General features: G+C 40.8%; 1 protein-coding gene across 2 annotated transcripts in view; it reads left to right on the top strand.

The window, feature by feature from the left end:
* COL11A1 (collagen type XI alpha 1 chain) overlaps positions 1 to 13,263 on the top strand; it is a 184,482-nt gene that overhangs the window by 97,339 nt on the left and 73,880 nt on the right. For both annotated transcript variants that reach the window (XM_045028544.1, XM_045028545.1), the window contains 3 exons: positions 5,825 to 5,932; positions 8,332 to 8,439; positions 10,155 to 10,208. In XM_045028544.1, coding sequence (XP_044884479.1) covers positions 5,825 to 5,932; positions 8,332 to 8,439; positions 10,155 to 10,208 — 270 coding nt within the window. The remainder of the gene's footprint in view (positions 1 to 5,824; positions 5,933 to 8,331; positions 8,440 to 10,154; positions 10,209 to 13,263) is intronic.

Raw genomic sequence — 13,263 nt, 5'->3', positions numbered from 1 at the left:
TTCAGCATGCAGCTTATTTATCTTCCCTATTAGTATTTTAAGCAAGGCACAGACTTCACAATGCAAGGAGTTATACAAGGATCTCATTGTAATATTTAAAATAAAATCAAAATTTCACAGAGAGAAAGAGAACTCCTAGTCACAAAGTTAGCTTCTATTATTCTATATCCTATTACAAGACACCACAAACCACAGATCAATGAGTTCCATTCAGCTGTATTTACAACGGCTAGACTTGAGGAGTAAAGCTAAACTCCTATGCTGTTCACTGGCAGCAGCTGTTAGTTGCTCACCATACTTTCTGAAGTTGTCAAAATAAGGATTTAGGACCCTCAGTTCAGACTCCTGTTTTAAAAAATCTTAGCCCTGGGTTCTGAAAGCATTTTCTTCATTTTGAGGTAGTTGCGGAGGATGAAATTCATTTCACCTACACTGAGCCAAGCTCTGAGACTGTGGGAGGAGGGGTTGGAGAAGTGAAATTTACCACTCCCAATCCAAGACCCAGAGTGCAGGGTTACTGTGCATCTTCCCCCATCTACCATTCAAGTTTATCAACTAGAATAGAACCCATAGCCCCTCTGCACCAGTTGTATGGGTGTTAGGTCCAATGAATTCATATAAATACGGTTCTGCAGACTTTTCCTCATTGTAGCTTCTCACTCTCCTTATTCAGGGCTGCCATGTTAACCCTTACCAGGGCAAATAGTATATGCACAGGCACATCTTTGAGCCACTTCCATTGAGTTCCCAACCCTACTTCAGGACTTAAATAGAGTGGAGGACCTTGCACTGAATGAATTTCACCAACTTTGATGCTCAGCCTTTAGACCATTACCTAAATTACATCTGGAAACTGGGTGCCATCTAATGAGGTCTGCATGTGGCCTCAGAGGAGAGTGGTACCAAAAAGTGTTGGCAGCTGAAGATCATTGGGTTGTGTGTCTTGTGAGTGGGTTTCAGCAGTTAGCCTGTTAGAACTGGCCACTTCTAATGCAGCCTATCAGGAGGGTTCTGCAGATGGAGATGGGTACTGGGATATTTGTCAAAGTTGGCAGTTAGAGAAAAGAAGTAGAATCAGGTGCTTGTCCATGGGCAACAATGAAAATGTTTCAGAGGGCTCCAGAGTGGGAGAGAGAGCATCTCCTGACACTTGCTGATATTGGGTGAAAAGGGATCAGGATGCCTCTGGGGGAATGGGGTGCTTTTCGGGGCAGGTTCAGGCATTGAAAGAAGAGTTGAGGTATTTGGGGGACTGGAGCAGCTGATACAGGATAGGATCTGATCAGAGCTTTTGTGGGAGTCATTTTATAAATGCATATGCTTGACCCCAGTGTTCTAAGGGCTATAAGATATTTTTAAGGCTTGCTAGAGGCCACATAACTCTGTTTTAAAACCGTATTTATGCATATCACGATTATCTGTTTCTTATTTTTACACCTTCCTCTTGCATATTAAAAGAATGACCTTATTTAATATAATTAAAAAAATGGAAACAGGTTACAAGCAAGGCACAGAAACCAAGCAACTAAGCAACATGATGAAGGTCTTGCAGAATATTGTAGCTGTATTCCTGACATAATTTATTAGTGACACAAATAGCATGTGATGAATAGACATTTTGAAATTAAATTATTCAATTATTTTTCAGAGAACTATTTATGCTTCAAATTAAACCCATTAGATTTTTCCCCTTCAGATTTCTTATAGTAGTATCAGAAAAGATATATTGAGCAATTAACCCAGGCTATGCTTTGTATTAATTATGCAAATTTTTAAAATGTTCTGGACCTTACTTTTATCTATTCTTTTAATGAATGTATAAATAACATTTTAACTATCTATAGACTAACTTTTTAAAATGATCATTGAAAAAAGCCTATCAAGATCTACACAACATGAGTTATTGTCCTTCAGTTTATATAATGTGTAGTTTTAAACATCCCATAATTTAGTTTTGAAGATTATTTACCTCTTACAAAATTAAACCTAACTTTAATAAGCAAAATAATTTTAACTTTTGCAGCTGAAAAAATGTTCAGATGCTGTATTTGTTGTTAAAAAAACTAAAGCTAATATCAATTCCACTGAAAAAGGACTTAACTAAGACAATATAGTTACCATGGCTGTTAGTCCACAGAATCTTCTTGTTCTTGTGCTCTGCAGTTGTAGAACCTTATTGTGATTCTCTGGAGGAAATATTCCTTTTCTACTGGCCATATACTCTATCAGCTCTTCCAGAGAAGGGTTTATATTATCCTTCGCTCCTTTACCTTTGGCTAGATTCAGCCCTATGCACTCTTCACACTGAAAGGGGTAGAGAGGAGAAGCACAGCACCTGAAGCACCTAGGAGGAATAGAGGCTTGCAAAGCCAGAGTTCCTCCTTCCTCCTAGAATTTCTCAGCCACACACTCTTGTACCAGCATTGAAGAAGGTGCAGCATACGCCAGCCTCTCTGTCCAGCTCAGCTGTCTGGGCATGGAGTTGGCATGGTGCCATGTCCAGACTCCTTGAAAGCTCTCAATATTATGGTGGCACAGGAGGAAACAGGCCAGTCTCTGTGTGGAAGATACAAGGGGTGGGGTTGTTCCTTCCCAACTCTCTGCCAACCCATTGTGTAGAATCTGGCCCTATATTTTTAAAGTGCTGTCAGGAACTCTATTGGGAGTGTCATAGATGTCTTAGTGTTAAGGCAAGTTCTTTAGCTCACAGCCAGACAAGCTAAAATTTTAGAGGGATCACAGCTGAATTTTGTTGCTGTGCTTTTCTGGCTCTTAACACCAGGAATTTGTAAATTTGACGGAACAGGACAATTCATTGGTTTGGTAATGGGATATGGAGCATCTTACCAGTGGGTCATGATTTGAGACCAGCCCAGCTGGTGAAAAGGATTTACAATCACTACTGTTTGTTGATATGTAAAGTAATTGATGGTTTCAACCCAGTTACTGAACAGTTGTCTACCAACATCAAAATATGAGCTATATAGGATTCCATTGATTTGGATGGGATTGTGCTATTGGCTAATCCATATTATCCTGGCATTCTCTGAATGCTCCTCACCACTTCTGCTCCCTTTTTGGAACTGGCAGGTAGAATCAGATCTCTTGGCTTCTTCTCTCCCCTTCCATCCCTGGGCAAGACTAATTGATATCTGTCCATTTAGAATGAGCACAAATATGACAGAAAAAATCAGAATTTTCCCAGTTAGTCCATCTGAGCAGGCTCTCTCTATTTGTGAAGTTCTGAGGGTTTTTATATACACATTTTTTCTAGGCAGCTCAATCCAGCAGAAAAGACCCAAGTCCTGCTCAGCTTCTGAAAGGTCACAAATCTTGGCTCTGTGCCTGGCTGACATATTTAAAGGAGAGCTCAGCCTGTTGTTGAAAGTCCATAAGTACTACACAACACCTGTGCTGCTACAAAGTGCAGAGTCAGCCGGGACATTTAAGAACATTATTTTAACTTATGGATGCTTCAGTAGCCTCAGAAAGGTTGGACTTAAAAGATGTTAGAGTATACACAAAAGACAGTAATATGATCCAGATATTTTTAAATCCTTAGAAGTGAGGTATTTCAGCATAGAGCAAAACCAACTCTGCTGTCATTATTTTCTGTATAAAATTAATATATTTCTGACAAGCCTGCCTGGGCATTTTTTTTAAACATTTTTGGTAATAGACTTTTATCCACTTTTGTGTTGATCTTAAATAGTGGAATCCAATCCTGCATTGTGTAGTGCTTTGAAGTCAATAGGACTTCATATAATACTTTGAAGTCAATTGGGTTCTACACAGGCCGACTGCTATCCCATACAGAGCCCCATGGCTTCTGCACACAGCATAATGTATGATCAAATTATTTCATAATGGTGAGCTAGTTCCTGAAATATTTAGCCTTCACAATTCTGCCCTATGTTACTATGCATTATGTATTCATTTATCAGGGTAATAAGTTTCTTTACATCAAAAAACAAGCAATTTCCTACAAAAAATGATGAATCATATTACAGCCCCAGGGTCTGTTCGAAAATACTACTAACTCAAGCAGAATGCAGGAAGGGCTACTTGTGAAAGGGACTTTGTACTAAACTGAGATTGGCCTGAGTAAGAACTGAGTATGGACTTTAGGATTAAACCTTTCAGCATCCGCACACACTGAATCTAGTACTCGGGCTTTCACTGAATAGCAATACACATCCTTTGTATTGGGCAAAAGATTTAGAGATTTAAAAAATCCTAGAACAAATTCTTCATTTAGAGACAAGAGTTCTAAAGTGAAAGCTGATTTTTGGGGAGAAAAATACGCAGTGTTTAACTGAGTCTGCAATTCCTGGCAATGACCATTTCAAATATGTGAATGGCTTGCCAATTACAGAACCAGTTTCTCCTCCCTTGGTTTTCACACCTCAACTGCTAGAACAGGGCCTCATCCTCCCTGATTGATCTAACCTCGTTATCTCTAGCTTGCTTCTTGCTTGCTTATATATACCTGCCCCTGGAAATTTCCACCACTTGCATCCGAAGAAGTGGGTATTCACCCACGAAAGCTCATGCTGCAAAACGTCTGTTAGTCTATAAGGTGCCACAGGATTCTTTGCTGCTTCTACAGAACCAGACTAACACGGCTACCCCTCTGATACTCAAATATGTTTGTGCATTTGCTTTTCAACTTTTTCCATTTTAGTTTAATACAACTATCAAGCTAACTAGTAAGGCTAACCCACCTTTTACAGTTTGGATAACGGCTGTGAGACAAGGTTAATAAGTGCTGCTACTCTACTAGTTGTTGTTAGAGTTTTATTTAAAAAACAAAAATGTTTCACGGTGGAAGGGCTCAATGTCCATTCTGAACTTTTTGGCCATGAAAACAACCAGTAGTCAGAAATAGCAGTGATTAATGTAATTCTAAGCCAAAGGACTGGGAAAATGCTGATGGAAAGTCATACTGATGTCCACTCACCTATGCATATCTGATCAACAACTGAAGCCAACATTTTTGAACCAGTATCCTCTATGAGGTCACATTTGGGGGGTGGGAAGGGCTAGGTGTGGGAAGCACTAGCACTCTTTATCCCCTACAGTCATAATTGCTGTTGCCATTAACAATGCAATGATTGCCACCTGCGCTATGGACACCATCACGGCTTCCACCTCTGTCCCAATTGCCACTAATCCTAGTGCTATTAGCATGACACATTCTCTCACCACATTCTTTTTTCCTAGAGGGCTAGCATGACATGAACCTATGCTACATTCTAACTATACCTTATTCCTGGAAATATTAATGCTGAGATATTTCCTGGCGGCATTTATCCTTAGATCTTGAGTTTATTACAACAGTTATTGCAAATCTAATATTAGCCAGAATAAAAGCAAGTCATCTCAGATCAATGTTAGGCCTCCTAAACTATATGACCAGGATCCACAAAGGCATTTGTGTTGATGAAGTCAAAGTGACCATGACCATTGCCAGAAAATCTTCCACTATTTCTAACTCAGATGATGCTCAACAAACTTCAGAATGGCTATTGCATTTCTCATCGATTACAGTCAAATGTTTGAGCCCAAATGGGCACCATTGGGCACTATTGCACACTCAGGTAGATGGCAAAATCTTATCTAAATATTCTTTAGAATATAAATACCATGTATGATCCTAATCCATGAAATCCCATTAGTAGTGGGCAGTTGGCTTTGAGAATACCCATCCGCGTCAAGTCCGATTGAAGGATGGAAGTCTATGCTTGGAAGCTGAAGAACAGTGAGAAGCTTAAATGGACAACATTAGAATTCTCTGCATACTTAGTATTTTTTTTCCTTCCAGGGTTCTCCAGGTGAACGTGGATCAGCAGGAACTGCTGGCCCTATTGGTCTACCGGGCCGTCCAGGTCCTCAAGGTCCTCCAGGCCCAGCAGGAGAGAAGGGTGCTCCTGTAAGTAATTCCAAGGAGATGGAACATAAGACTATTACAGTACAGAAATTATTAATTTTCATTCAAGAACTTAAGCTGTTCACACTGCAGGACCTTCCTATTGCATATGTGCCCAGCACACCTGCCTTACTCCTTTTATATTTATAATATAGAAAATTGCAAAATAAATTAAACCGGATGACAACATTTATATTTTTGCACATTATAATACCTAGGAGGACGAGTTCAACAAGGCTGAATCATTATTAGTACAAAGGTGGCAGAATCCATTCAAAAAATATTTTGCCAAATTGTAATTTTGATTCAATTTTTTTATCCTGCTTCTGCATATTGAAGTGCAAATTTATTTCTCACTTTGTTATCAAATTTCATTACCATTCACTCCTATTTTTCAGTATGTTCTCTCTCAGCAATTGGTGCCTTTCTGGTACTTTTTTAGTCTTTGATGTGATCACCGATGAATACCTGACTACTCATTTTTTCAGACTCTCAGCCTGCTTTTATTTTAGGCACATAAAGCACACTGCTCACCAGAATTATTATTATTGTTTGTTTGTTGTTGCTCCTTTGGTATCATTTCTATTCTTATTTGCTGTCACCTCCCTCTTTTTTCACCTGACCATCTCAAGAGCCATTTTGAAAATGTGAAATAGTTGTTAACAGAGTTACTCACACAACCACATATTAACTGCCATGTGATTTAAAGTTATGAGCTCTACAGTTTCATATATATGGGTCCCTATTATAGTTTGGCCAGCCTTATGGAGAAAAATTCTAGAGGACTGGAACATGGCGAGTTTGAATATCAAACTGAAATAGAAAATGTCAGGATAAGTTTGGCAGTCATTTGGGTTGCACCATACATAGAACTCTGGGGTTTACCTCTGGAGCCTGGAAAGGAACTTTCCTGTAAGTTATCCCAAAAGACCCATGGTCTGGACTCTGTGCCCCAGAGGAAGGGTGAAGGAGAAAGCCAGCAACTGCTAAAAGAAGCCCATTTGCCAATAACTTGGTGTGAGAGTATAGACTCTTCTGAGTTTATGTTATAACAATGACATCATGCTGAATTCAGGCTTCTCAGACCTGTATCTTAATATTTAAACCTCAACATTTGTATATTTGCCTAGTCCTGGTCCTGATTTAGCATAAAATACCCCCTATTTCAACTCAGAGTGGAATTTAGCCATTTAATATTACATGCATATACAGCCCCTTCATTAAGGGGCTACATTATGAAGAAGCTGGTTGTGATTTCTGCTGATTTGTACTATTAATAATTTAGTTATTTACAAGTTCTGTTGGACAGTAGTGCACAGAGGAACTTAGGGACCAGATTCTCTGCTGCATTTAGCTTCCACTTGGAACAGAGGTAATTGGGTTGTCAGGGAGCCAGTTACAGCTCCCTGATTTTCTCCCAAGTCCCAGGTGCAGGTTAGAGCAGCTTAGGAACAGTTCTAACATGTGTCAGATAACAATGGTTGCCAAGGAACCATCTGTCAGCCCTGGATAGGTACAGTTTATTATACACCTCCACCCTTGCCTTCAGCTTATCCTTCCTTGCACCCAATATAGTCCTTGCACTGGAGATTGGGGGCAAAGTGGTGTGGAAGCTTTCTCTTCCAGCTACATACCAATTGGGAATTCCTCCATGCCAGGAAAATACCCAGCAAGGGAAGATTCATAGATTCATAGATTCTAGGACTGGAAGGGACCTCGAGAGGTCATCGAGTCCAGTCCCCTGCCCTCATGACCAGTCCCCTAAAGTAGTAGTACTGAGAATCTCCCTATATGTGAATAATTGTTTGAGGACGGCTTTTAAACGTGGTTAATTGTTCTAGCACAAAATGTAAAGACAATTAATTATCATTCATTGAAATGGGTTGTTTGGAAAAGGAATGATTAGACATACATGCTAAATTGACCTCCAGTGTTACTCTTTTATAATCATGTAAGGTATGGAGTTGGTATCAATAAATGTGACAGTGTTTGTGAGATGCAGTGTTGTTGTAACCATGTTTGGACCAGGATCTTAAAGACAAGGAGGGTGAGGTCATATATTTTATGGGGCCAACTTGAGAGATAGAGACCTCTTCTTCAGTTACCTGAAGAAGAGCTCTGTGAAAGCTTGTCTATCTCACCAATGGAAGTTGCCCCAATAACAGATATTACCTCACCCACCTTGTCTTTCTAGTGTTTGTGAGAGGTTTTCATTTGATCTTTTTGAGTGTGATTGTGTGAATGTGATGAAGGCAACCATATAACAAGAAAGGGATTTCAGTCAGACATCTTTGCATGTTGCTATATAACGATTTGCATATTGGTTGATGAAGTATGAATTAATTGTACAAAATTCTTAATTATTCTCTTGTGATAAATACAGATGATTTTTCTTTCTTCAGGGTGAAAAAGGTCCTCAAGGTCCAGCTGGACGAGATGGAGTACAGGGTCCTGTAGGTCTTCCAGGTCCTGCTGGTCCTGGTGGTTCTCCTGGAGAAGATGGTGACAAGGTCAGTCCTTATTGTTTACATTTGTCTGCCTGTGTGATGATTTATACACAAAATGGACTTGCTGTAGCTGTCATCACATTAGACACTGTGGCTAAACATCCCTTTTTTTTTTTAAAGTCAGACATCGGAGTAATAGGGGATCAGGATCTGTGTCCAAGAAACAGTAGACAATTTAAGATTTCTACCAGTAGAGAAGTGAGGTTGAAACTGTAGCAAAACAAATCAGGATACATGATGTTAAAATTTATTTTTGCCTATTTAAAAAAAATTGGCTTAGTGAATGAGAAATATAAAACATTCCCAATAAAGCATAGTCTTTTAATCTTGTTGATGGTGGAATAGGGCCTCAGCATTAAGTATTGAGAGCATAAAAACAAAGAGACTAATTCTTCCTGGGCTCACTGACTCCAAGAAGAGTTGAGGGTTCATAGAATCATAGAATCATAGAACTTAAGTTCAGAAGGGACCATTATGATCATCTAGTCTGACCTCCCGCAAGATGCAGGCCACAAAAGCTGACCCACCCACTCCTGAAATAATTCTCTCCCTTGACTCAGCTGTTGAAGTCCCCAAATCCTGATTTAAAGACTTCAAGTAGCAGATAATCCTCCAGCAAGCGACCCCTGCCCCATGCTGCAGAGGAAGGCGAAAAACCTCCAGGGCCACTGCCAATCTACCCTGGAAGAAAATTCCTTCCCGACCCCAAATATGGCAATCAGCTGAACCCCGAGCATGCAGGCAAGACTCTCCAGCCAGACACTCAGGAAAAAGACTTTCAATATCCCAACATTGACCCTCGGTACTAATTACCAGTGGTCGCACGTTATTGACCTATTGACTAAATCACGTTATCCTATCAAACCATTCCCTCCATAAACTTATCAAGCTTAATCTTAAAGCCAGAGAGGTCCTTCACCCCCACTGTTTCCCTCGGTAGGCTGTTCCAGAATTCTCAGCACCTCTCAGGTTCTCAGCACCTCTCAGGATTCAGTTTAGATTTGGTCTAGTATTATTCTTTGAAACCCATCACAGTTTTAACTAGCTTCACTAACACACATAGAAGTACTTTGAGGTTTACATTTATAGTACATAGCTGTGTTATTTGTGTTATTATTTAACTAGGAATTTTTATGCTCTAGGAATTATTTGGGAGAAGTTCTATGGCCTGTGTTATACAGATGATCACAATGGTCCCTGCTGGCCTTGGAATCTATGAAACCACAGAGAGTCCTTATGTTAAATCACACAAACTGTCTTTTATTATTGTGCTAAACCAAATAAAACTTTCTTAGATGGTTACTGGGTAATTTGAGTCTAGTTGAGGTGTTGAAATACCATGCACAACAATGAGAAGCAGTTGTTCAGTCATGTGTAATTAGATTAGTCTATAAATCAAGGTATTTTCATTATCAGTTCATATTGAAGCTAACGTGAGAAAAAACAGTTCCTTTATTTATAACCCAGTTGTAGTATATGTCAAAGGGAGGTCATGTTGCATTTTCCAGCATGCCAATCAATATCTGGATTAATCTGTCATACCAATGTGATTAATCCATGCAAAACTGTTCCCCTTAGGCCTTCACACTTGAAACTGCAACGTAAAACAGGCAGCATAATCATGTTAAAGGTGACGTTTAAAGATACAGTGTTATTGAGTACAGTTAGGAAGTAGGCCATTCAAAAGAAGGAACGTAACTTCTGGCTTTCAATTATAGGGTGAAATTGGTGAACCAGGTCAGAAAGGCAGTAAGGGTGACAAGGGAGAAAATGTGAGTATCTAACTACTTTATCCAGTATATTGGCTTCACTTTTTTATTGCCTTTGAATCAATTACTGCACTCTTGGTATCTAATGAATAATTTGCTGAGTCAGCAGAACCCAGGCGTATGTCTCAAATACACTTCAACCAGTAGAAACACAGAAAACTGTCAATCACATTTTGTGACTTAATTACACCTTTAAAATATTTTACCTAGAATTTTAACATAATGTTAACAATACTCTACATAAATAGTGAGTATTCTCTTACACCCAGTTAGCTTAGGGTATAATTAGGAGATAGATGGGTATAACAGAGGGTAGAAAGTATCAAAGAGCATATATGCAATTATGCATTACTATGATAGCATCCAATACATATTGACTGTAAACATGAAATGAAGGTGTCATAGGTCTCACCCCCACTCTGAACTTTAGGGTACAGATGTGGGGACCTGCATGGACACATCTGAGCTTAATTATCAGCTTAGATCTGGTCTCGCTGCCACCATCCAGAATTTCTGAGTACCTGGATCACTCCCTTTCCCCCCAAAACTTCCCCTCCCTGGGTAGCCTTGAGAGACACCTCCACCAATTGCCTGGTGAGTCCAGATCCAATTCCCTTGGATCTCAAAAACAAGGAAGAATTACTCCTTCCTCCTCCCTTTTTCCCCCCCACCAATCCCTGGTGAGTCCAGATCCAATTCCCTTGGATCTAAAAAAAAAACCAGGGAAAAAATCAATCAGGTTCTTAAAAAGAAGTCTTTTAATTAAAGAAAAGGAAGGTAAAAGAAAGAAGAAAAAAACCTCTGGGGGACATCATATCAGCTAATCTCACAGACAATAGATTGAAAACATAGGATGTTCCTCTGGGCAAAAATCTTAATACACACAAGACTACCCAATTTGATAATTCCCTTAATGGCACCAAGACAAGTCACAAAAGAAAATAAACATAAACCTATTTATTCCTTTCTAAAACTTACTACTCTGATAAGAGGCTGGTTCCTTGATCTTTTCATTCCGGCTGAAACTGAAACTGACTAAACAAAGGAAACTTCCCTCCTTCCTTTTGAAACATCTTGTTCCCCCATTGGTTCCTCTGGTCAGGTGTCAGTTAGGCTAGGTGAACTTCTTAACCCTTTACAGGTAAAAGAGGCATTAACCCTTAACTATCTGTTTATGACAGAAGGTGTGGAAATATGTCCAGTATTTGATTCTAAAACATGTCCTTTGTGAAGCTTTTGAAATGTATTTTATCACCGATGAGCTAACTTAATGGATCTCTGAGGTTCAATTCAGACAAGTATCCAGAAAGCAAGACATTTTATGCAAACTTTCAAATGTTTCAAGTCACTAGGGCCATGGGAATGAGCCTCCCAGCCTGAGTGAACAGACGTACGATAGCAGAGCTTAAGCAAGCATATTAAAAAGAGCAGTACTGATACTGCAGCTCAGCCTCTTAAGACCTCCCAGCCCCTTGGCTCTGAGCTCAGGAGACAAGCCTGAGGCCTGGTCTACACTACGTGTTTATACCGAATTTAGCAGCGTTAAACCGATTTTACGCTGCATCCGTCCACACAACGAAGCCCTTTATATCGATATAAAGGGCTCTTAAAACCGATTTCTGTACTCCTACCTGACGAGGGGAGTAGTGATGAAATCGGTATTGCCATGTCGGATTAGGGTTAGTGTGGCCGCAATTCGACAGTATTGGCCTCCGGGAGCTATCCCGCAGTGCACCATTGTGACCGCTCTGGAAAGCCATCTGAACTCGGATGCACTGGCCAGGTAGACAGGAAAAGCCCCGCAAACTTTTGAATTTCATTTCCTGTTTGGCCAGCATGGAGAGCTCACCAGCACAGGTGACCATGCAGAGCTCATCAGCACAGGTAACAATGCAGTCTCCTGAGAATCAAAAAAGATCTCCAGCATGGACTGCACGGGAGGTACTGGATCTGATCGCTGTATGGGGAGAGGATTCCATGCTAACAGAACTCCGTTCCAAAAGACGAAATGAAAAAACATTTGAAAAAATTTCCAAGGCCATGATGCAGAGAGGCCATACCAGGGACTCAGTACATTGCCGTGTGAAAGTTAAGGCGCTCAGACAAGCCTTCCAGAAAACCAAAGAAGCAAACAGAAAGTCCGGGGCAGGGCCAAAAACATGCCGCTTCTATGCTGAGCTGCATGCAATTCTAGGGGGTCCGCCACCACTACCCCACCCCTGTCCGTGGATTCTGAGGTGGGGGTGGTAATCGCAGCCATGGCTGAGGATTCTGCAGACGGGGAAGATGAGGAGGAGGAAGAGGAGGACGAGCTTGCAGAGAGCACACAGCACTCCATTCTCCCCAACAGCCAGGAGCTTTTTCTCACCCTGATGGAATTACCCTCCCAGCCCTCCCAAGCAACTATCCCAGACAATGAAGCCATGGAAGGGACCTCTGGTGAGTGTACCTTGTAAATATAAGACATGGTTTAAAAGCAAGCGTTTTTTAATGATTAATTTGCCCTGAGGACTTGGGATGCATTCGCGGCCAGTACAGTTACTGGAAAAGTCTGTTAACATGTCTGGGGATGGAGCAGAAATCCTCCAGGGACATCTCCATGAAGCTCTCCTGGAGGTACTCCAAAAGCCTTTGCAGAAGGTTTCTGGGCAGCGCTGCTTTATTCCGTCCTCCATGGTAGGACACTTGACCACGCCATGCATGTAGCAAGTAATCTGGTATCATTGCATGACAAAGCCTAGCTGCGTATGGTCCCGGTGATTGCTGGCATTCAAGCAACATCCGTTCTTTATCTCGCTGTGTTATCCTCAGGAGAGTGATATCGTTCATGGTAACCTGGTTGAAATTCAGGAATTTAAGTAAGGGGACGGAGATGGCCATTCCTACTGGGCTGTTTGCCTGTGGCTTAAAAGAAATCCTTCCCTGCAGGTAGCCAAGCGGGGGGATGAGGGGGGTGTGATTGGTGCTGAGCTTTTCCGCATTTGGCTAGCAGGGATCTTTCCTGCTACCAGCCACGGGGTGGGGGGGGGGAAAGGGGGGGGTTTAGCAGTGATCTTCC

Source organism: Mauremys mutica, chromosome 8, assembly GCF_020497125.1.
Source record: "Mauremys mutica isolate MM-2020 ecotype Southern chromosome 8, ASM2049712v1, whole genome shotgun sequence".
Classification (NCBI taxonomy): Eukaryota; Metazoa; Chordata; order Testudines; family Geoemydidae; genus Mauremys; species Mauremys mutica.
Note: the sequence above shows the minus strand (reverse complement) of the source record. Positions and strands in the feature narration are given on the sequence as shown.